The sequence below is a fragment of the Suricata suricatta genome, chromosome 7, assembly GCF_006229205.1.
Source record: "Suricata suricatta isolate VVHF042 chromosome 7, meerkat_22Aug2017_6uvM2_HiC, whole genome shotgun sequence".
NCBI lineage: Eukaryota > Metazoa > Chordata > Mammalia > Carnivora > Herpestidae > Suricata > Suricata suricatta.
The window spans coordinates 120,428,999-120,454,804 of record NC_043706.1 but is presented as its reverse complement, the minus strand read 5'-3'; the positions used below and the strand labels follow the sequence as shown (position 1 = coordinate 120,454,804).

The 25,806-nt window shown below is 41.8% G+C and overlaps 1 protein-coding gene across 1 annotated transcript; it reads left to right on the top strand.

The window, feature by feature from the left end:
* The first annotated feature begins 3,879 nt into the window (after window positions 1-3,879).
* On the top strand, window positions 3,880-5,444 carry CITED2 (Cbp/p300 interacting transactivator with Glu/Asp rich carboxy-terminal domain 2). Its single transcript, XM_029945219.1, has 2 exons — window positions 3,880-4,053; window positions 4,520-5,444. Exon 2 carries the CDS (start codon window positions 4,528-4,530, stop codon window positions 5,341-5,343), a length of 816 nt encoding a protein of 271 aa, XP_029801079.1. The 5' UTR covers window positions 3,880-4,053; window positions 4,520-4,527; the 3' UTR covers window positions 5,344-5,444.
* The last annotated feature ends 20,362 nt before the right edge of the window (window positions 5,445-25,806 follow it).

Here is a 25,806-nt window from a genome sequence, read left to right as displayed (position 1 = left end):
CGTGAGATCATGACCTGAGCAGAAGTCGGACACTCAACCGTCCAGGCGCCCCTCTCATATATCCTCCATTTAGTTGCCCTCAGTACCTCTGCTATATTTCATTCATTCATTCATTCATTCATTCATCTGGTCAGTAAAAGACTAACCATGTCAGGACTTGTTTGAATGAATAAACAGGCAAGGTCTTTACTCCCTGGAGCTGCCAATCTAAGGAGGGAAAGACAGTAGAAATATGCAACGTATCAGGTGAGAATAAATGCCAAGAGGCAAAACAAAAAAAGTAAACAGGGATATTGCTGTTTGGGTAGGATAGTCACAAGACCTCATCGAGGTAGTTTCTGAGCAGAACCGTGAAGAAATGAGTGTGCAGGCCAGCAGGATAACTGGGAAGAGTTCCAGCCAGCGTCTTTTTTCCCACAAGGGCAGGGGTCTTGTGTTATTCAGTTTCTCTACCACTGTTGTAGGTTCAATTGTGTCACTCCAAGAAAGATATGCTGGAATCCTAACCCTCAGTCCTTCAAAACGTGACCTTATTTGGAGATGGGGGTCTTTACAGAGATGATCAAGTTAAAGTGAGGTCATTAGGATAGGCTCTAAACCAATTTGATGGGTGTCCTTATCAAAAGGGAAAATTTTAGAGATATGCACACAGGACAACACCATGTGGAGAGAAAGGCAGAGATGGGGTGATGCACGTACAAGCAAAGGAACATGGAAGATGGCCCACAAATGACCAAATCCAGGAGAGAGACACATGGAATAGATTTTCCACCACAGCCCTCAGAATCAGCCCTGCCCACACCTTGATCTTGGACTTTGAGCCTCCGGAACTGTGACAACAGATTCCTGTTCTTTCAGCTTGAGTGGTGTAAACAGTTTGTAGTACTTGTTACGGCAGTGCTAGAAAGCTAATATAGTTGTCTCTTGCTGTGAAGGTCACACATAGACCACATCCTTACCCAGGTTCAGAGGATAAACCCCTGGTTCCATGGGCTTCTACATACCCCTGGATGACTGAGGACTATAAATGCCCCTAACTAAACTCCCTGTTTCCAGGTTTACTTTCTCAATCCATTCTCCACAGTACTGTCCTGATCTCTCTGAAATAAAAATGTGATCACCTCACTGATTCACAAGGCTTCACCTGCATCTCCGTGTCTTCAGGATACAACCCCAATTTCTCAGCGTGAGAACCAAAGACCACAGATTCCAGCCCCAGTTCACTTCTCCAACGTTGTCCTCATCTCTGCCCCCTCCTGGGGTGGCCACACCTCGACTTATCCTTGGCCCTCAATTTAATCCCCACCTATACTGGAAAGCCTTCTCAAGGCCCATGAGACCAGGTTAGGTGTCCCTCCTAGGTTCTTCCGGAAGTCCTTGCACTGAATGCCATTGCTGCATTTACTACAGTGTGCCCAAAACCTGTTTGTCCATCTCTTCTTTTTGAACGTGAGTTCCCATACTGGTTGTTTCTCTAGGCGCTAAGAAAGTGCCTGGCACCGAGGGAACAGTCACTGGACGGATGAATAAATGAACAAAGCACTCCATGCTTTGACCAGCTGGTCCCAGAACTCAATATTTTCCCCTTTAAGGGGTGGGGGTGGGTAGGTGACCTTTCAAGAGATTTCCCAACAGTACATGGAACCTCCGGAGCTGGATGGGGCTGCACCTTTTCTTAATGGCTGCAAGAGGAATTTAGATTAGGCATTCAAGAGCTGGCCTTATGTTGCAAGACACTGCAGTATGAGGAAGGGAAGTAAACAATCTATCTGACCATTTTTGAGTCTAGGGTTGACCAGAACTTTGGAGCCTTTTTTTTTAATAGCAAGCGGCATTTTCAGGTTTCTTCCCAGCCTCTGATTCTGTAACTCCAAGTCCATGACCTACAGGTAAAAGTGGTGGGTGGACAGGAGGACAGATTATTGCAACCAACAGTGCAATGCGTTCTGTGCATAAGTCTCCAAAAAGTAAATCTTTCTGAGGTTTAAATATAATTGCACTCACAGTTATAAATGCTGAAGAGCCTGGAAAAGGAAAGAGAAAAAGACAGTAACAATGTTTAAATATATATTAGATATATTAGATTTGTATAGTAGATGTATAAATTTATATATCTAACTAGAGGAAGACAGAGGGATAATAGATTCACATAATCAGGATTCGCTCCCAATCCTCAGGATTTTTGCAAATTCCTGAAAGGGGAAATGTATCAGAATTTCCAGTCCTCAAAAAATAGGGCCTAAAAATGTCTTGTGTGCAAGGGAGAAAAGGAGGGGTGGAGGGCGGGGGACTAGCCCTTCGCAGCAGGAAGTCTTCAATGGCTATCGAGTTATGAAGAAACAACTCTGAACAGAAGTCCTTATTCGGAGCGCTAAACTCGCTTTTACCACATTAAGAGCAATATGAAAAGCTCGGAGCAGCCTCATCGTGGTGTTAGAGAAACAACTCGGCTGCCTCAAGTGAGAAAGCAAGACAGCTCGGACCGGGTAGTAGCCTAGACCGATGCTAGGGTTTGTATTTGCAAGTCAATAAGCCAAATGGACGACCAAGCTACTTGTGCCGCGTTCTGGGAACCAAGGTTATTATTATCGCCTATTGCCCCACTGAACAATTTCACTGAAAAGGAAGAGTCCCAGCAGTGTGTGTGCGCACGGTGCCACACGGGACGTGCAGCTACGTGCCCACCTCCAGAACGACTTTATTTACAAAGCGATTACCATGTTATCTATTTGTTTTCCTTTTCCAGCAACAGCAGCTTTACTCAGCCCTCGAATTTCTTAATTACAAACCCGTTCGCTTCAAAATCAACCCCAAATCGTCAGGCAGAGCCCGGAGGGAGGCTGTGCAAGTTTGCACACACCCCCACCTCCCGGATCAAGGGCAACAGCAGAAGCAAGAAACTGTGTATGTGCAAAAAGGTGGATCTGGGGACGAGGATCGCTGAGTTTGTTTACAGAGCAGAGACGCCTCAGCTCGGATGCCAAAGCTACCAAGAGCTGCAAACGCAAACTTAGCAGAAGCACACGTACCCCGGGAGCGGCGAGCGGGCCCGAAAGCGCGGACCGGACCTCAGGGCGCGGGAGCGGAGGCGGCCGGGCCCGCGGGCGCGCTCCGTCCACCTGCAGACGCGGCCGCTCCCCGCCCCCAGCTCCTGTCCTTGAAAGGAGCGGGGGTGGAGGAAATGCATCTACACTCAGAATAACTAGAGCAGGTTTACCCAGTGTCCCTATAAAAACACAAAGGCACAGCCCAGGAAAGTGTGCTCGGGGAAGGGGCATTATTTGTCCGGGTATTTAAAACCCCGCTCGGGGAAACACAGCCTTTCTTCGCAGCCCCCGGGAGGGGGTAATGGGTAGGTTTGCAAAGCTGGGGTGGCCGAAGGGCACTATGCAGGAAGGGCACTATGCAGGGCACCCTTTTCCCGTAGAAGGCAGCCCAGCTCGCTAGGTGGGCCGACTGGGAGTGCTGATGGTGGGGGGATCCGGCCAGAGGGGAGCAGTGTGTTTTCCTCGCTCTTCTGGGTGCAAGCGCTACTTTGGGGCTAGAAGTGCAGGGGGCATTTTCTTCCCACTCCGGGGGCAACCAGGCTGGCCGGGTGTTTGTGGGCTGGGAGGAAACCGGAGTCCGGCGGCACTGAGGCGGCGCCTGGGCCCGCGGCCTCTGCGCACGTGCCTCCGGCCGCGGGGACGCGGCTCCACTACCCGGTCCCGCGTGCCCGAGGCTCCGGAGTCCGCGTTTTGCTGCCGCCCCGCCCGGGAGGCTCTTGCTCCGCCCTTCCTGAATCCCTTAAATTAACTGTGGCCAAAGCCCTAAGAAACACAGCTCATTGTTGGCAGCTGCCGGGCGGTCTTACCGAGCTGTGAGGGCAGCGGAGGGGAAATAAAAGGGAACGGCTCCGATTCTGCCCCAGCGGCTGCTGCAAGACCTCTGTGCCGACATCGCGACAGCGAGCGCCCTGCACACCGGGAAGGCCCCCTCTATGTGCGGCTGAGCCGGTCCCGGACCCGACGATCCTGCCCTCGGTCTTCGGAACAGAAATCGCAAAGACGGAAGGTAAGCGCGGCGGGCGAAGCTGGCTGGGGCGCCTGCCAGCCCAGTCCTCCGAGGGCTGGGTTTGCCCGGAGGAAGAGCGTGAGGCGGAGCTGGGGAATAACAACAGGATGTGCAACAACAGGATGAGGAGGGCTGGTTTAATGCCTGAAGTTCGCGGCGCGGCTACGGGGCACTTCCTTTATTAGGCGACTTCGGGGAGCAGAGGGGGGTGTGGGCACGGGTCCGCCCGCCAGATAGCAGGGGAAGGGGCTGTTTGTTCAGCGCCCGGCTCTGTTGTGAGTGGCAGGTCCGCCGCGGTGGCGAGCCCCGGGTGCGCAGGCTACTAGTAGGATCCTGGGGATAGTTAGTGGTTCGCAGCCGACGTGCGTCCTGGGAGCCTTGGGGACAGAGGCAAGAAAAAGTGGGGTGCGCCTGGGTGGGCGGCACGTGTGGCGCGAGTCTTACCGTCTGCCCTTTTCACTTTCAGGACTGGAAATGGCAGACCATATGATGGCCATGAACCACGGGCGCTTCCCCGACGGCACCAACGGGCTGCACCACCACCCTGCCCATCGCATGGGCATGGGGCAGTTCCCGAGCCCCCATCACCACCAGCAGCAGCAGCCCCAACACGCCTTCAACGCCCTGATGGGCGAGCACATACACTACGGCGCGGGCAACATGAATGCCACGACCGGCATCAGGCATGCGATGGGGCCGGGGACTGTGAACGGAGGGCACCCCCCGAGCGCGCTGGCCCCCGCGGCCAGGTTTAACAACTCCCAGTTCATGGGCCCCCCGGTGGCCAGCCAGGGAGGCTCCCTGCCGGCCAGCATGCAGCTGCAGAAGCTCAACAACCAGTATTTCAACCATCACCCCTACCCCCACAACCACTACATGCCGGATTTGCACCCTGCTGCAGGCCACCAGATGAACGGGACAAACCAGCACTTCCGAGATTGCAACCCCAAGCACAGCGGCGGCAGCAGCACCCCCGGCGGCTCCGGCGGCAGCAGCACCCCTGGCGGCTCCGGCGGCACCTCGGGTGGCGGCGCGGGCGGCGGCAGCGGCGGCAGCGGCAGCGGCGGCAGCAGCAACATGCCCGCCTCCGTGGCCCACGTCCCTGCTGCAATGCTGCCGCCCAATGTCATAGACACTGATTTCATCGACGAGGAAGTGCTTATGTCCTTAGTGATAGAAATGGGTTTGGACCGCATCAAGGAGCTGCCCGAACTCTGGCTGGGGCAAAACGAGTTTGATTTTATGACGGACTTCGTGTGCAAACAGCAGCCCAGCAGAGTAAGCTGTTGACTTGATCGAAACCCTGGCGAAAAGAAATCAAACCCCCAACTTCAGTGTGAATTAAAAAAAAAAAAAAAAAAAAGAAAGAAAGAAAAAAAAACCACATTCCCTTAGACACAGTATCTCACTTTTCAGATCTTGAAAGGTTTGAGAACTTGGAAACAAAGTAAACTATAAACTTGTACAAATTGGTTTAAAAAAAATTGCTGCCACTTTTTTTTTCCTGTTTTTGTTTCGTTTTGTAGCCTTGACATTCACCTTCCTTATGTAGTTGAAATACCTAGCTAACTTGGTCTTTTTTGTTGTTTGTTTTTACTCCTTATTTCCTCACTTTCTCCAGTGCTCAACTGTTAGATATTAATCTTGGCAAACTGCTTAATCTTGTGGATTTTGTAGATGGTTTCAAATGACTGAGTTGCATTCAGATTGACGAGTGAAAGGAAAAATTGCATTTAGTTGGTTGCATGAACTTTGAAGGGCAGATATTACTGCACAAACTCTGCCGTGTCGCTTCATTTTTTAACTATGCATTTGAGTACAGACTAATTTTTTAAATATGCTAAACTGGAAGATTAAACAGATGTGGGCCAAACCGTTCTGGATCAGGAAAAGTCATACTGTTCACTTTCAAGTTGGCTGTCCCCTCCCCCATATGTACAGACAATAATAGGGTGTGGAATGTCGTCAGTGGCAAACATTTCACAGATTTTTATTTTGTTTCTGTCTTCAACATTTTTGACACTGTGCTAATAGTTCTATTCAGTACATGAAAAGATACTACTGTGTTGAAAGCTTTTTAGGAAATTTTGACAGTATTTTTGTACAAAACATTTTTTTGAGAAAATACTTGTTAATTTATTCTATTTTAATTTGCCAATGTCAATAAAAAGTTAAGAAATACTTGTTTTCTAAAAGTCATTGGGGGGGGGGTGGTTGTTCCTTTTGGTGGCTTTTTCTCTCTTTAAATTGAACACTTTATTGATGAGAGTAAGCATTCCAAAGGATAAATTACGGGACACTAAAACAGGTCATGATGAGCTTAAGTGGAGAGTAGGATTTAACATAATTGGCATAATGCTTCATTGTTATCATTGTAACATGCCTCTTGGTGTGGTTTAATCAGAAGTTGTCAAAGAACATTTTTTTCTTAATTGCCATCATATTCAAGTGTACTCCAGAGTTAGAAAGGTTTGTAATACTAAATATTAATAAACATTTTTTTCACGGGGTGGGGGGAAACCAAGTGTTTCTGGTTATGCCTGATTCAACTATGTAAATGTAGATCAGGATAATATACTGGGAGATTGGTGTGGATGGCATTAAACATAAATCTACCTTTATCTCTAGTGACGAATTTTATTTCTCCGCAAAAGTCCTAAGGAGAGGCACACATTTTCTAGCTTAATCTCTGAAATAGCTTCTGACTGGTTTATAGTCCTAAGAGAAAGAGAGGGCAGAATTCCACCTTGAGGCTTTCTATTTTGTTCTATAATATTTAAAATTTACACAGGGAGGTTGATTCAAGGGTCAAATGACAGTCTTCACAAGATCTTCCTTCGCAAGCATGCCCTGTTTTCTAGAATTCTGAGCCTTTTCTGTTACAGACAAGGGGTGCAAAGGACATGAGGATAAGATTGTTTAATTTTACCTGAATGTGTTACCAGGAAGACATAATTACAGTTAAGTAGGTGTCGAGTTTTGCCTATAATCAAGCAAAAGAAAAAGTCATATTGTTAAAATCTCAACTTATCCCAGTTTGAAGGTGGAATTTTGTTTTCCCTCTCATGTTTTCCTAGCTTATCTTAGAAGAGCAGTACACCTACATTCGAGAAAAAAAAAGTCTTATATTTGACCCACTGGAAAAATACAGGTTGAGGAAAATCTCACAAATAATAACTTTAAAAGAGCATTTCTTTTTGACTCTTAGATTCTAATCTTAAATCTCATATTTCACAATAAAAAAAGGAAATACAGAAGTGTTAAATTACAGTGAGCCTGGCATAAAGGCTCATTTCAGTGTAATTCAGATCATCTACATTCTATAATTCTATTGCCAAGGAAAGCCATTAAAATTAAGACGCACACTCCACTGGGCTTTTTATACCTCTATAATTGACACTTATTAAAAATTATGTTCTAAATAAATAATTTCTCTGAAAATGGAAAATCATTCAAAACTCTTCACCCCATTTTTAAAAAGTAATCCAGATTTCCCACATTAATAGTTCAAGCTGAAGTTTTCTTCAGCTAAGACATGTCAATACTAAATCTGCAATCAGCAGTAAATCTTCCTGGCTAGGCATTTTTGCAGCAAGTTTTTCTTTTCCTTTTTTTTTTTTTCCCCCAGAGGCTCAAGTGAAAAAATATGTTTGCATACATATTAATACAGCCATTCCTATTCTTTTTCACTCGTGCCAGGAAAAAAAAGGAAAGCTATTGGAGGCATTGTGTTTTTTCTTCCTTTTTTTTTTTTTTTTTTTTTTTTTTTGCATAAAGAAAGAAGCAAAAGAATTGTCTTGCCACCACCCTTCACTATTTATTCTGCCAGGAAATAAGCCACAACACCTGCTCTGTCACTAAATTCCTCCTGCTGCTCCAATACCGGAACACGTATGTGGAGATGCAGAGCCCAACGAACTATTCTTAGATCCTGAGTCCATCTCTGCCAGAACAGAGGACTCAAACAGAGAAGCTGGTTTAAAAGCACAATTTCTTCTCAGTACAAATACAGCCCCCCACCCCACCCCCTATTCATCTGAATGATCTCTATTTCATTAAAACTCTTTCTCGATCAACAATTGAGCAGATTCTATGCGATATCTGCACGTCTCTCAGGCAGAGGGAAAATAACTCCTTGTTTGAACAACCTGATTAATGAAACCTGTACAGTGACCTAGATCACCGGGCTACTGGCGGACATTTGCAAAACCTTTTGTGGTCTTGCTTCCTACTAAGTTGCTTATAGCATATGGGGAAATTTGACCTCTGTACCTTGGCTGTTTTTCAAAAAGTTCTAATATGGTACAAGAGAGCTTCTGTTCTTTAAGCTTTGCCCACAAATAGATACTCCACGCTTGATTTTCAAGATGAGATCAATGATAAGCAAGAACATCATAGAAACAAGTCAGAAAAATAAGAACACGTCGATTAAAAACTTGTGCCTCTGCCTTGTGGCTGCTCAGATCCTGGTGGCGGTATTTTTGTGGGAGCTGATAAAGACGTTACATCTACGGATGGGTCTTGAAGGACAGTTACCTAATCACCACTGTTTATGGGGTGCTAGGCTAGAGCACTAGTACCAGAAGGCTGACATCTATTGTGAAGTTTATGGTCTTCGTGACTTTTACTACTGTAAACGCCTGGGGTAGCTATAAATTGATGTCAACATTAAAGGCCAGATCCTTTAGAGCAAAATATTAATCCACTAATCTATTATGGGTGGCCGGCTTTGAAATATAAACTTTGCAGCCCCAGACCATTAGGTGTTTTCGCCCCCTTGTGGAATTTATTTAGAAGGTCAAAAGAAATCCATTTGCTTAAGAGGGGTTTTTTGGTTGTGTTTTATTATTTGTTTGTTTGTTTACTTTTTCTGAATGCTTCGTTTTCTTTCTTGACGCGAACAGCATATATTTGAGTGAGAAAGTTTTCATCAAAAAGATTTCAAAGTAAACACCCTTTATGAAAATAAGAGCATTTTGCTTACCTAAGACCTCAACTTTGGACAAGTTTACATAATTGAGATATGCCTCATATTTCAAAATATGCAGTGGCTAAGGGATTTTCTTTTATAAAAGTATAATGAGCAATGCTTTAGGCCGTCAGTTAAAACTGATACTCTGCACTCCCACAACAGAACTCTTGTTTGGGGACAAGCGCAAATGATAATGCATTTGATGGTGAGTGTTTGGAAAGGTGGAGGGAAATATCTAGGAATGCAGAATGCGGTTATCTGTGTTGGAATGTGACCAAGCCACAGGCTCTAAACCGGTGAAAGGGCCACAGGATGTTTAAGGAGAATGAGTGCCGCTAATTGATTCAGTGAAATTTACTTTAAAATAAGCTTGGCAGATAACATTGTCTCCAAAGAAATAAATAAATGTAGAATTCAAGGAATTCAGGACCCAAGCCATTGGCAATTTTCTCCTCTCCAACCGTATTGTTTTGCTAGCACAAAAGAGGTGTTACACATCTTCAGAGATGGTATTTATAATTTTGGTACTGTACCACTATCATCAGAATCAGAGCTGCCAGGCAGGTTGAAGCAAGACAACAATGAGTGGCACATTAAGTGACTTAGCCAGTGCACCCCTATTATCATGTGTTCTGTTTGTCTTTTCCCCCCAGAATAAAAGAAACAATGGCAATGTCAGAATTTTAATTGCAATGGACTGGCTTAAATTACTTGACCTATTTTTATCCAGCTAGGAGAGAAATGATTCCGTTTTTTTCTTGGTAGCAATACGTATCATTTAAACTGGGTAAAGAAATATAAGGACATTTCTGTATCAAATAGTGTACTGTCGATAAATAGTTTTAGTTTGCTTTATAGTAAATAAGATGCACATATACTGTTGGAAATTTTTAAGACATCTGAAAGAAAGAACTTTTCCCCTTCATTGGAGAACTTAGTCATCGTAATGCCAAATAATGAATTGAAAATATTCTAAGAGCTGTTTATGTGAATTCCCGTAGGATTTTGATATTTATGAACATAATAAAAGAAAAGCTAAGAGAAATTGGTGTCTACTGTGTGAGGAAATGAATCCGTGGTCCTTGGGGAAGAGAATATCTACCAACACCTTCCTTACCATCTAGGAACAAATAATGGCTTTTTAGTGCTTGGATCTTTATCAGCTACTTCTTGCCCAAGATGAGCATTACAGGCGTCAGAGCCAGCACCGGGAGCTGGTTGGTGATGCTTTTTGAGAACTCTGCTTGGTTAAACCAACACATGAAGAGTGAACTAAAGCAGATGCAAGACAAATGAGTACTATTACTAGCTTTATATGTTGTTGGCTTTCATTAGGCTGAACTAATCTGAAAGATTAGGGAGGCAGGGCACGACATGGGTGAGGACAGTAGTTCACAGGATTCTTGGAATTTTCCCATAGCATCACCACTGTGGTCCGCCCTGAAATCCTTCGAGTCCCTCTACAGTGGAAGGGCCCCTTGATTACATTTTCAGTTGCTGAACAAAGCAGACAAGGGATTCTCCCTCCAAAGGAACTCCTGGCAAGGCAAGGTTAGCAGAGTGTGCCTTGCAGGAGATATGCAAATAGGCGAGTGGCTTTTGAAAAGTTAATAGTGTTAAAGAATCCTGTGGGTCTATTCTTGAAATCTGGGTAGGGAGCAAGATTTAGGCTTGTGTAAAAGTCAAACTGGTAGAAAACCAGAAAAAACGTTGTCAGAGGACAGCCAATTTCAGGGTACGGTATTATCTGATGAACACTTACAGGGTACAGGATGCTAGAGTAGAGGAAATGTGATCAGGGCTATTGAAGCCTTTTCTCTATGTGTTTCCCTAGGGATTGACAGAAAAGTTGGCCTGTGGTTTCTTTAACTAGCTTGGCCACGAGTTGTCGTTTTTCTTTTTAATTTTTGGTACCCCACATCCCCCCCCTCCTTTGCTTCCTGACAATATCTCCATGCTGACAAACACATAGCAATTAAATTGTGCATAAAAATCTTTAGGTCTCCTTGTAAATATTGCCCCCTTATATTTCTTTTGGATAACTCTCTGAAGGAAGATCCCGGATGCAAAATGATAACTAATCCATATTTCTTCTCTTTAGCCGGTGTGTTTAGCAAATACATGCATGACGGAGCCAGTCTGTGAAAAGTGATTGCACTGCTATGCTCTTACTATGAACCCCAAATAAATATATCCACATGTTTCTTAGATCCCTGTCTGCCACCATGGTTTAGGGCAAGGTAGGGGCACCTCTCTAAGAGGCAGATCAGAATGGGAAGAAGGTTTAGGGCAGTAACTTGAAAACACATATTCCATATATACATATATGTGCGAAAATGTTGAGATACATATTACTTCAGTAAGATTTCCGAAAAATCTTCTTGACTGATGGAGCATGGATTTTAAGCTGTTGAGAAACACTGTTTAGACTACACGATTTCTACACAATCAGAGAAATTCACCCTGCTGCCCACACCACTTAACAAATCATTTAGTTACCTCAAGTTTTCTGTGACTGAGCTGACTTTGCTGAGCACGTACTATGTGACAGGCATTGTGGTGGGCACTTTGCATATGTAATTTTATTTCATCCTTGTAACAGTCCTACAAGGAATGTCAGGTCATTATTCCAATTTTAGATAAGGAAGTTTTATTTAAAGAGGAAGTAAATTGCTCAAGGGCAATACAGCTGGAAGGAGGCTAAGTGGCTTTCCAGACCCAGCTTCCAGTATAGTGTTTATTCTAATTTTTTCTAATTTTATATTATTATTATTATTTATTTTAGAAAGAGAGAGAGCTAGGGGGTAGAGGGGCAGAAAGAGAGAGAGAAAGAGAGAGAGAATCTCAAGCAGTCTCCATGCTCAGTGCAGAGCTTAACGTGAGGCTCAGTCCCACGACCCTGGGATCATGACCTGAGCCAGAACTGACTGAGCCACCCAGGTGGCCCAGGACAGTGTTTGTTCTAATATGTGACACTACTATTCTAAACCAAGTTACTCTTAATCTTTTTTTTTCTTTTCAAATTACTCTTATTTTTAGATGCCATGATTGTAAGCTCATCAATCTAATAACATGCATCAGGAGAAAAAATACCACTTCATTATATGCACACAAATTATAAAGTATACTAACACAATTATGACATGGACCTATCCCTACAGTTGCATACCATTTCCTTTCGGGATTTATAAGATTTGGGTCCATGCTTTTCACACCCAGTCTGAAGATTCTTCGAAATTAAGTTTGGCCCTGACAGACACTGCAAGACTAGCAGAGGTGGTGAGCCTGCCTAATCCCTTCTTAAAAGCTTTACCTGGTTTACACTTCAAGTCAAATGAAATAATACCAGTGATTTACATTTTAATTCTGTTTTTATTTCTTAATTGAATTACATATTGCTGAATGTAAATAGTTTCTTTTGCAAAGTAAGCCAACAACTTAGCTTTGTCAATTCCATAATCTATTAAATGAGAATGTCAGTGGCTAAATTCTTCCATGTTAAAGAGGATCACCTCACAACGTGACACACTTCCCAGAAGCCACTATGATTTAACAGTGTTTCTAAGAGTCGGGCTGATTTCAGAATATTAGCATGCAAAAAAAGAAAGGAAGGAAGGTTGGAAGGAAGGAAGGAAGGAAGGAAGGAAGGAAGGAAGGAAGGAAGGAAAGGAGGGAGGAAGAAAGAAAGGAAGAAAGGAAGGGAAAGACAGAAAAAAGAAAAAAGAAAAAAATATATATACATCTTAAGTAAAGAAAATAATAGTATTTTGTTCCTTTACACTTAAATAAGCTTCCTTTATCTAAACTTTCTTGATGATTTAAACTTCCTCTTGCTTTGGTGTCCTGTGAAAACAGAAAACTCTTCCATTAATAACTGTAATAAAAAAGAGGAGTAGACAAGAAGTAAAAACCATGGGTCATCCTAGCTCTGTAACCAAATAGCTGGGTAATTTAATCACTGCTGACTCAGGTTTCTCCATCAGTAAAATAAAGATATATGTTTAATTAATATATCCTGTATTCGAATTCTCATGAAGGAAACATAAACCCATTCTTATCATTTTCTTCCTCTGGAAAACTGGGGTGGAATACCATGAAACCCCTTTAAAATCTTTACATCACTTCTTGTCATTCTTTTTGCAAGATGGCTGTGAGCTTGGGGACGTGCCGTAGATGTGTTCCCAGTGGGTTCGACTTGTCAATGGCTGGAATCATCTCTGTAAACATCTGCCTTCATGAACATACAGTTGGCTCCTGGGATTCCTCAGTCTGAAGCAATTACCAAAAACATTGCCACTTGCAAAGGTACAGGTGACTACATACCATTCCAGTGGTTGAAGTATGTATATTATATACTGAAAATAACCTGATCAATTCTTCCTTCAGGTTCTGCTCTATTTTCTTACAGATTAATTTCATTTTTCCAACCTCATAAATATCAATGCAGAATAAATATTTGGGCTCTCTTTCCTTCAAACAATTCTTGCTGGACCATCATCATCATCACTGCTATTGTTATTTGTTTTCTGGAAAAGAAAATGCTATATGTAAAGCTAAAGTACAAGAACATAGCAAATGCTACACACTGTAAGTTGGCACTTAGAGTTTTCAAGCAGGTAAGAGATACACATCTATGCCCATCTATTTCCTTTTCCTCAACTTCTCAACACACAGTCCCTTTTTGTTCTATATCACCACATTCCTCCAGTTTTGGGAATGAATTATTTAGCTAGATTACAAATAAAGTCCTTGGAGAATAGTTAGACAGAGGAAACTGTACAGTATATACATAATTACCCAAGAAGTTACTGATTGACATGTAAATGTAAAGAAGCTGAAGAAGCATAGTAAAATATTACAATAAAACATTTGTTCCTTTCCTTAGTTGGCCACTAGGTGTAGCTGAAGGTCCATAAATTCATGTTTACATTTGGCCATCGGCTAGACTACATTGTCACAGGCTTAAAGAACTTGTCTCTTGCCCCTGCCATTTGTTTTATTAACAGGTAAAATGTTCCATGTGACCTATTATAACTCCTAAAATTAAAGATAACCCAAAGACAGCTCAACCCACTGCCCAAGCACCATTGCTCACTATAGTCTGATAGAAATTGGAAATGGGGCACCTGGGTGGCTCAGTCGGTTGAGCGTTCGGCCTCGGCTCAGGTCATGATCTTGCAGTTCATGGGTTCGAGCCCCACATCAGGCTCTGTGCTGACAGCTGGCTCTGTGCTGACAGCTAGCTCAGAGCCTGGAGCCTGTCTTCGGATTCTCTCTCTCTCTCTCTCTCTCTCTCTCTCTCTCTCTCTCTCTCTCTGACCCTTTTCTGCTCATGCTCTCTCTCTCTCCCTCTCAAAAATAAATAAAACATTAAAAAAAAAAGAAATTGGAAATGTACAAAAGGTATCTTGGAACAGCCCTCCATGTCTCCCCTCTCTTATTCCCTTCCATTTCTGAAGTGCTCTCATCCAACCTCCCATTCACTCTGGTACCAGTAGCTCAATTTTATGCCCTGCTGGGGACACTTATGTTTTAGGAGAAAAAAAATCTGGAGAGAGTATAACATTTAAACTAAGTTTTGAATGGTGGGATTTTGTGCACTGGTCAGAAAGAGATTTGAAGGTTGCTAGGGCTTTCTCTACCTTTATCTGACCCTTACATCACTCCCTCCTCCTGCTCCTTCTCCTCAAGCCAGTCCAGTTTGATGTCTGATATTAAATTCTTTGCTCTTACCTTAAGTCTTGGTGTTCTCACTTCACCCCACTAGCCAATTCCATAAATTCCTAAAGTTTCTGACACAATCAGATAGGGTTCTAATACTGAGGATTCCAATACCTGGATCTTCAGCCCCAATCACCTTCCCAAGATCTGCCTGCACACACACACACGCACATACATACACACGTAATGAATTCTGATAAACATTTAAGCAGAGCATGTCCAAAATTCATTCAGTCCTCTCTGCCCTCTGTGTTGAATTCCTGGTAGTCAAACTGCCATTCTAGACATAGAAGCCAGAAGTCTGGAAATGCTAGACTTCTACTTTCTTATTCACCCCAGCTCCCTCAATCGAATTAATTGCTCAATGCCTTCAATAAGTCCATTGCTCTTGCTGTCCCTCTGTTTGAACTGTGTTTTACTTCCTGAACCTCCTTTTGTCAAAACTTGCTTCTTCAAAGGCCACATTAATTAAAAAGGAAAGCTATCTCCTGCTTTTCCCCATAGGATTCCCTATCCCTTTAATCCTGCTCAATTTTTCTCCAGAGTGCTCATGGTAGTTTTCAAAACAGTCTATAAAGTTCTGGACACTCATCTACTCTAAAGATTGATTCCCTGAATCTGATACATAACTTCAGAGGCAGAGTCAGAAACCACCATATAGCTTCTTCCTAGTTCTCTTGGGACACTTGTCTTTGGAGCCCTGAGCTGCAATATAAAAAGTCCGGGTATTCCTGAGGCTGTCAATCCCATGAGGAAGCCAGGCCACTTAGGAAAGGCCATGTGCAGGTGCGTCCACCAACAGGTTCACACCTGATAGCCAGGAACAACCTCCAGGGTGAGTGAAGGTGCCTCCACATGCTTTCTTTTTCCAGCTTTTGAGTTGCCCTCGGTTCTTAAGTCTTTCCAGCAGAAGCCTTGGACATTAGACATTATAGAGATGAGACAAGTCATGTGTCTAGTACCTTTTCTGAATTCCTGTTCCACAGAACCCATGGGCATCATCAGATGGAGAGTCTTGGGGTGATTTGATAAATAGCAACCATAACTAGACATCTCTTGTCACTACCTTACACAATACATAATTTACTTTTTCAAATTTTTCTTGATTTCTTTCTCTAAATTAGGAGCTCTATGAGGATAGGAACTTTTGTCTATTTTGTTCATTATATCTAGAAGAATACTGATATATGGTAGATGCTAAATAAATATTTGTTGAATAAATGAATAAGTCAATGAGTGAATGAATTCATTTCACCTTTATTCTATCATTCTCCTTTCAGTTACCCTCTTATTGTCTTTTTTTTATAATTTTTTAATAGTTTTTATTTATTTTTGAGAGACAGAGACAGTGCCAGCAGGTGAGGGTCAGAGATAGAGGGAGACACAGAATCTGAAGCAGGCTCCAGGCTCTGAGCTAGCTGTCAGCACAGAGCCCGATGCGGGGCTTGAACCCACGAACCCTGAGATCATGACCTGAGCTGAAGCCGGACGCTTAACCGACTGAGCCACCCAGGCGCCCCATCCTCTTATTGTCTTAATTCAGACCCTATTTCTTACTTAGACTATAATGACTTCCTATCTGGTCTTACTTCCTCCCATTTTACCCCCTACCATCCCCGTGCTTCTTGTTTCAGGAAGAGTCATTCCAAGATGTAGGCTAGATCCTATTGTTCAGCCCAACTGAAATGGTTCATCTATGCAGTCATGGTAATATCATAATGACCCTGTCTCCTGATGACATGACTGATTCAACCATAGGCAAGTAACTGTCCAAAGGCTAGCACATTGGCTGGCCAGGAAAATTCCAATCAAGACACAGAGAAACTATAGTCAGATCATGGTGGTGTTTAAACTGAAATCATCTTGAGGTGAGTCCAGGATATCTTTTTGGGGTCACATGCTCATACTGAAGACTGGAGAAACTAGCTTGCAGAAATCCAGGAGAGAAACACCTGGCTAGAAGAAAGCAATACTAAGAGACCATATGACTGCAAACATAGATGGAGAGAGAAGATACATCTGTCCCCAAGAGATGTGTAATTCCCAGATTCAGTACCCATCACACCCAATTGTACATTGTTTCTATGAGATATCTCCAGACTTTATTTTCTCTACCTTGAGTGATTCAAAGAAGAACATCTATTTTATTACTTTATGCTTGTGTGTATGTTCTTCCTTCTGCCTGCAAGGCTCTCTTCTCATTTTCATCCCTTGTTGAAGTATACTTCAAAATCCATTTCAAGTGTCTTCTTCCCCAAGAGACTTTCCATATGACTCTGTACTTTGTGCCTCTCCTATACATTATAGATTCCTCCATTTATTAGTATTTATCTCACAGGACTACAATTATTTCATAATATCTCCTCTTTTATACTTTGCAATTGGAATAGTCCCCCTTTATTTGTGATTTCACTATTCATGACTTTACTTACCTCCTGTCAACATGGTCCAGAAGTAGATGGTGATATGTAAAAGTTCAACAGGAACCCAGCACTAATTCACAATGCTTATGTTATTTACCTCACTACTTCTCATCACATAGGGATTTTATCAACTCGAATCATCACAAGAAGAAGGATGGATATAGTAGAATAATATATTTTGAGAGAATATACTCACATAGTTTTTATTACTGTATATTGTTATAATTGTTCTATTTTATTGGTACTTATTGTTGTTATCTCTTACTCTGCCTAATTTGTAAAATGAACTTTTATCATAGGTATCTATGTGTAGGAAAAATCATAGTATATATATAGGGTTTGGTACTATTCATGGTTTCAGGCATCTACTGGGGGTCTTAGAACATACTCCAAACATAAGGGGGAAACTGCTGTATAAAATTAAGAAATTTGCAGCTACAAGTAGCAGAAACCCTGATTTTAGCTTAAACCATAGATGTATTAGCCATCCTAAGTCAAAGGAAGGACAGGCTCCAAGGTTGGTTGCAACAGAGTCAACAAGGCCTTGGGTTCTTATCTCTCTAATGGGCTATCCTCGGTGTTGGCCTCACCTTGGATGGGTGACAGGTAGAGTTAGCAGAGCATTTGTGACATCTGAATCCAACAATGTTTGAAAGAAGAGCTCCTCTCTTTCTGTGGAAGAGAAACCTTTCCACAGAAACATTCACTCCCCTGCTATCATATCACATACCCCTTTCTGAACCAACCCCTGGAATTTACCATGGGATGGAAGTTTTACAGTTGACTTAACTTAGCCACTTGGGGGAGGAACAGGTGGATACTGGGCAACAACTGTATCACTGGAAGAGTTAAAAGCTAAGCTGACCCTTTCTGAAATTGAAAGCAGAGTTGGTTTGTTGTTGTTGTTGTTGTTGTTGTTGTTGTTGTTTTGCTGGAACTGAACAGGACTATTTTTTTTAATTTTTTAAAATGGCTTATTTATTTTTGATACAGAGAAAGACAGAGCATGAGAGGGGGAGGTGCAGAGAGAGAAGGAAACACAGAACCAGAAGCAGGCTCCAGGCTCTGAGCTAGCTGTCAGCACAGAGCCTGATGCGGGGCTCGAACCCACGAACGTGAGATCTGACCTGAGCTGAAGTCGGAGGCTTAACCGACTGAGCCACCCAGGCGCCCCTGAATAGGACTATTTTTTAAAGTTGTTATATTTTCAAATAGATTTTCTTCATATAATAAAGATGAATAGTCAACAAAATTATATTGTAAATCACTCAGAGCCAGTTTATTTGATAAAGGTTGAAATGTTTTCTACAAAGTGATATGTGTCAATATAAGTAAATATCTTCTTAAAAAGAAGTATATAATTATGATGTCTTCATTTCTAGCCCTTTAAAAATTTCCTTGTTAATATGATTAATAAACAATTTCTCTGAACCTAGAAAATCATGTACATGTTGGCAGGTAATTAATGTCAGTGCAAAATGAACAGAACCTGCTATTTATGAACAAATTACTGATAGCTAGCTAAATGATCCACTTCCGTGATAAAATGCACTGGCCCATATACCAAAGCCAAAAAGAAAATAACATTAGTCTGGTAAGATTAAAACACAGGGGATAGGAGAAATCTAACACACAACATCTTTTGTTCTATTCCCTCAGTTTGCTCTACCCTTCCACAAAATGCCCCTTCGTGCTCTCCAGTAACGTACATCCACTTGAGAACTCTCATGATTGTACTTGGCCACAGTGATTGGTCAGGGCTACCCAGATAGACTCATATGACTCAGTTACCGTAACTTATGCTCCTGGCTTCAGCTAATGTGTCCACAGATAACACTTGACCCAATAAAAACCTTTCCCGGGGAGTTTTTTAACTTCACAATGGAGATCAAGTTTTAATCCCTCTCCAGTGAGGAAACTGAGCCTGGAAACTGCTGTGAGCCATATTTCCAGCTGTGTGGAAGAAGTTGGTGTGGGACAATGAAGACAATATGAAGAGAGAAGCAAAGACAAAAGAGTGATCTGTTACCATCTGAGTCCCTGAGGTCTAGTTGCAATTTTGCCTTTCCTGGAGTTCGGTTACATGAGACAATACCATTTCCTGTTTCTGAACTAATTTTAGTTGGGTACAATTATGTGAAACGAAATCATCCTGAGTAATACATGCTAACACAAATTTCAGCTCCGTTTGGGTTTTTTTAAAATGTTTCCCTGAAATATGTTTGAGGGGGGAACTTCTATTTTAGACCTATGCTAGTTAGTGACTTAAAAACAATCTTTTTTATGAACAACATGAGGTCTATAAAGCACCAGCATTAAAATTCACTGTTTTAAAAATCTTGGATGAAACCTCCAGCATCCTCTTCCACTAATATTACAATTAGCAGTGGACGCTGTGATATGCTGCCCAGATTTCCCTTCAGGACTAAAGAACCTAGTCCCTCAGTTGCTGGGAATGTTGCCAGCAGAGAGCCCACAGCTGACAACAACCCTCTTTCAGAATCGCCTCATTGCCTTGCCCAAGGTCACATCCCTTTCACAAGGCAGCCTGCTTCCAATGGCTGGTTAATGTGTGCTACGAAAGCCTGGCTCACCGGCCCCAACTCAGAACAATTCTGTGAGGCCATCCCAGCTTCAGAGCTTCCCAAGGGCTGGGCTGCCGATGTCACTGAGGCTGCGTGGCAGCACATCTCCTCACCCACTGGGCTCCTCTCTCTTCTCTTCCACAGGCATTGCTTCCAATAGCACTCTCCACTCAACTCCCAGCCTGCTGATCACCACCTAAAGGTCACCCCCTGAGAAACCCAACCTGCAACGCGGAGCTTTTTAAAAATCATCAAACCATAAACATATTATGTGGCCCTTTAAGAAAAACTCAATAGCTAGTTAATGGCTCCTTAAATTTTCCTAGCATTCTGCTAAGCATTACAGAGGAGAGGATAAAAGTACTAGGTATATCTCCTGTCCTTAACGAATTCACGGTCTCATTGGACACATGCAATGTAAGCAATTGTTTTCATGCAACTCAGCAGTGTGCTCAGATGAGGAAAACTAAACTAAGCCCAAATGGTACACAGTAGATGATTCATAAATATTCATTGGATTGATGGATGAATGGATGGATGGATGGACGGATGAATGAAGGGAAAGAGATGTATGTGAGCTGGGATAGACCACAAAATGTATGTGAAGCCTACCACATTTGCCACTGCCACCCTCCCTCTCTTCATTAACCTCCATTAATCTCCTTTTCACATCAAAAAATGGAATAATCAACCAAAGTGAGCATACAAGATCCCACGAGGACCTCTGCTTCGATTTGGGAGAGCTGGGGAAGAAAAGAGCCTACCCTTTTGCCCCGTGCCAAAACCGGATCTCTGCCACGCTCTCTGAATGGCCAAAGTGAACCAACCACACTCCCACCTCACAATAAATCTATAGAGAAAGGGAGCTATTCTATGGTCAGTAATGTTCATAGAAGCACTGATAATATCTTATATCAATATAGTGTTTTATGAGCCTGACTCTTACCTTATTTGATCCTCACATCAGCCTAGGGGGGTGGGGGGTAGGAAAGGTAAATATCATTTACCCAGATGAAGAAACTGAGGTCTAGAAGTCCTCCATATTAAAGCAAAAATTAAAATGAAGTCTTCTTACTTTCATTGCAGTCCTGTAAATTATTAGAATTTACATGGACTATTAATAGAGTCTGTCTCTGTAGACTACCAACTGAGAGTTACAGTTTATGTAGGAATAAGATGATTATTATGTTTAGTTCCAATAGCACAATTAGTTTTGGACTCATAAAAGTCAGTCAGTCTTTACCCACAGAACTCATGTCGTTGCATATATTCTTCAGAAATGATGAAACTGAACATAAACCGTGAATTAGAAAAACAGAGAGAAGTTTGACCAATTAATTATACCCATATTTGAACAGATAGATAGGTATATTACATTCTAGATAACAAATATCTCTAATTTCTATCTAGGATCTTATTTACAGTTACATAGTTCCCTAGGAGATAAAAGCTAGATTCTATCAGAAACCCATTTCCTTTTCTACTCAGTTGCATGGCGTAACATCTATTCTTAACTGAGATACACTTATTTTGGATGTCTACTTTGGCAAGTCCCTTGTGGGGGTGGGGGTGAAAATTGATGGGAAAAGAAATTGCGCAGCCAGCCCCTGCCACGCACCTTCAACTCAAATCAGCTTGCTATTTCCTCTACATGTCTTCAGCCAGCATATGGCAAAAACATCAGTGTATTTTTTTTCTTCCCTTCGTGAGTGAATTGAGGTCATCTCTTGTGCAGTCATTATTTTGTAAGGATTATTCTGCAGGATGATTTGATTTCCTATTGTCTTGTCTACTCTTGTTTCCACCTATATTTACATCTCATTGATTCTCAAGAATAATGTCTTACTCAGCTCCATTCCATCTGTTCATGTATATAATGAAGATTCAGTTTCTAAAGTGTTCTATTCCTGAATCTGAGTCTCATCCAGCAGTCTCACTTATGGATTATATGACCTTGGCCTAGAGAATTACATTCCCATTGGCTTCAGCCTTCTCTTCTAGACAAAGAGGGCAATTATAACTGTTCCATTTATTAATGTGCCTTGAAAAATCACAGGAGATCACTGGAATGTATGGATTTAATCTTCGTGACTATGCATTCACACATAATCCCTGAAAGTCCTTGACGTATTCAGTAGATTGTCATTTTGAATTAGTAGATGTTTAAGGATGACACCTGAAATAGTCACTCCGCATGCCTGAGCACCTGAACTGTCCAATAACTTAATTTGTTCAGGCTTTGTAGTTTCCTTCTCATCAGCAAAAATCCACATTGAGCAATAGAAACTTTATTTCTTTGTTAAACATGGACACTGTGAGTCAAAGCAAGCCATATGCAAATATTGTTGGAAAATTGAAAACATAGTAAAGAAAGTTAAAAAGTCATAATTATTAGTCAGAAAAATTAAGTTTTAAATATATTAAAAAGTAGAATGGTGGCCACGCCTGCGTGGCTCAGCCGGTTAAGCATCCAACTTTGGCTCACATCATTATCTCATGGTTTGTGAGTTCAAGCCCCGCATCAGGGCTGTCTGTGCTGACAGTTCGGAGCTTAGAGCCCACTTTGAATTCTGTGTCTCCCTCTCTCTCTCTCTCTCTCTCTCTCTCTCTCTGCCCCTCCCCTGCTCACACTCTGTCTCTCTCAAATATAAACAAATATTAAAAAAATTAAAAATTATTTTTAAAAAAGAGTGGAATCCTGAATTTGGCCATGATTGTGGCTCTATTATGTGAAAGGCTCTGCCATATTTATTGAATACAGAAGGAGGAAAAAGTGATTAAGGAAACTATTTCGGCTAGTGCTTTATGCAGTGTAATTATGGAAACTTTTAGGGATAAAACTATATGTTAAAGTACCGTTGTAACTTGAAGGATTCCAGATGGGTCCAGATGTATGTCTCTTGAATGTTAAGTACCTGCTATCTAAGGAAGTGTGGAAATGCCCGGCATGTTATTAGGGTCCCACCCAATGAGATGATGCTGACAATACAGAAGTTATTTTTTAAAGATTTTTTGGACTGCTACATAAAAAACTAAGTATGTAAAACCCCCTAGAGCTCATACTCCATACTTCTGACCAAGAAAACAGTAAAGAGTTTGGAAGACTCTTAAGCACTTGTTTAAAACTATTGACTAATTTATTTTTTTTAATTTAATTTTTTAATGTTTATTTTTAAGAGAGAGAGAGCGAGAGAGAGAGAGAGAGAGAGAGAGAGAGAGCAGGGGAGGTTCAGAGAGAGGGAGACACAGAATTCCAAGACAGGCTCCAGGCTCGGAGCTATCTGTCAGCACAGAGCCCACTGCAGGGCTTGAACCCATGAACCATGAAATCATGACCTGAGCTGAAGTTGGATGCTTAAGTGACTGAGCCACCCAGGCGCCACTAAAACTACTGACGAATTTAAAGGTGACCCTATGACTGTATAAATGCTTCTGTCTTTTAATTTATCTGTTTTTCTCCTATGAATCTATCTCAAGAAAGTAATCCAAAATATAGAGAAATGTTTATTCATTACAATAGCTTTGCAGCATTTTAGGTAGTGAAAAGCTGTTGGAAATAATCCATATATCCACTAGTAAGGGAATGGCTCCGTTAATTATGGCTTAAACATTAAAGAAATCTTGTTTCCACCTAAAACGATCTTTAACAGACTTTAATGAAAAGTTGAAATTCTGTGACAAAACATTTTAAAATTCAAAATACAAATACATTTTACTTTTTGATTTCAACCATGTAAAGATGTATGTTGGTAAAAGTCTGGGGGGGAGAAGCCTGTCAAAATGACAATACACTGGATTTTGAACACTGGATGAAGACTTTTTTATATTGATACACTTTCCAGTTTCTCTATGATGTATACATATTACATTTACAATCAGGAAAAATGTTGAAGAAAATTTTTAAATATTCTTTCTTAAAAATAACAATAATATCTGCAGGAATGATGAACGAATGAAACACTACCCCAATGTCAGAAACTTGAATTGCTGTTGACAATCCACAGCACCTATGCCCTGCGGGCACATAAGTGCCTCCCATCTTCTTGTTTGCCCACTTATGAAATGTTTGTTTACAATGTTGGAATGTTTCCACAGCTAGTGAAACAGAAATTACTGACAATATCAAGAGGCAAATTTGCAGATGTTTCTGTTACCATCCAAGGCAGTTATTTATTTACAAATATTGGACTAGCTAGATACTAGGTACTATGTGTGTTAGGGGCTGGGGAAATCAGACACAATGAGAAATGCAGAGTTTACAGTAGTCTAACGGTAGAGAGGGGAAGCAAGTCACCATTTAACCTGAAGCTAGAAAGGTTAGTGTTAGCAAAGCCAACCTAGGGCTCAGTCAGGCTTGGGGCACTATATGCAACAGCCCTGGAGGCAAGAAGGCGAGTTCCTAGTGTCCTCCGGTATCCAAGCCTCCTTTACTTGTCTGTTTACAGAGAATTCTACAGCTCAGTTCCCTTGCAACTGGGCAGAGCCACGTGATTAATTCCAACCACTACAACGTGAACAGGAGTGATATGCAGCATTTCCAGGCTAAGGCAGTCTCTCTTCTCCTCTCACCTTTAACAGAAGAGGTCATGTGTTCCAAGTTACAAGATCTTGCCTCAGGGAGCACATGGATAGCAGTTGTCCTGGAGTCATTTAGACCCATAGCAGATTTCGCATTGATAAGAAATAATTATGGATTTTGCACAGCTGCAGAATATGGGGAATTTATTATGTCTTGTATAACCCAACCTATCCTGTCTTTGTTTTTTGCTTTTCAAATTTTATTATTATTTAAAAATTTATTGTCATGTTAGCTAACATAGAGTGTATACAGTGTAGTCTTGGCTTCAGGAGTAGATTCTTGGAATTCATCACTTACATACAACATGAAGTGCTCATCCAAACAAGTGCCCTCCTCAGTGCCCATCCCCCATTTTCCCCTCCTCCCTGCCCTCTCACCCACATCAACCCTCAGTTTCTCTCTGTATTTAAGAGTATCTTATTGTTTGCCTCCCTCTCTCTTTGTAACTGATTTTTCCTTCCCTTCCTCTACTGTCATCTGTTAAGTTTCTCAAATTCCATACATGACTGAAAACATATGATCTCTGTCTTTTTCTGACCGGCTTAGTTCACTTATAATATCCTCCAGTTTCATCCACATTGTTGCAAATGGCAAGAGTTCATTCATTTTCATCACCAAATAGTATTATTTCTGTGTGTGTGTGTGTGTGTGTGTGTGTGTGTGTGTGTGTGTGTAGTTTATCCACTCATCAGTTGATGGACATTTGGGCTCTTTCCATAATTCAGTTCTTGTTGATATCACTGCTATAAACATTGGAGTATATCTGCCCCTATGAATCAGCACCCCTGTATCCTTTGGATAAATTCCTAGTAGTATTATTGCTAGGTTGTGGGGGTAATTCTATTTTTAATTTTTTGAGGAATCTCTACACTGCTTTCCAGAGTAGCTGCACCAGTTTGCATTCCCACCAACAGTGCAAAAGGGTTCCCCTTTCTCCACATCCTCATCAACATCTGTTGTTTCCTGAGTGGTTAATTTTAGCCACTCTGACCGGTGTAAGGTGGTCTCTCAATGTGGTTTTGATTTGTATTTCCCTGATGTTGAGCGATCATCAGCATCTTTTCATGTGTCTGTTAGCCATCTGGGTGTATTCTTTTGAAGAATGTCTATTCATGTCTTCTGCCCATTTCTTCACTGGATTCTTTTTTTCAGGGAATGTTGCATTTAGTTAGTTCTTTATAGATTTTGGATACTAACCCTTTATCCAATATGTCATTTGCAAATATCTTCTCCCATTCCGTTGGTTGCCTTTTAGTTCTGTTGAGTGTTTCCTTGGCTGTGCAGAAGCTTTTTATCTTGATGAGGTCCTCCTAGTTCATTTTTGCTTTTATTTCCCTTGCTTTCAGAAACATGTCAAGTAAAAAGTTGCTGACGCCAAGGTCAAAGAAGTTGTTGCCTGTTTTCTCCTCTAGGATTTTGATGGTTTCCTGTCTCACATGTAGGTCTTCATTCATTTTAAGTTTATTTTTGTGT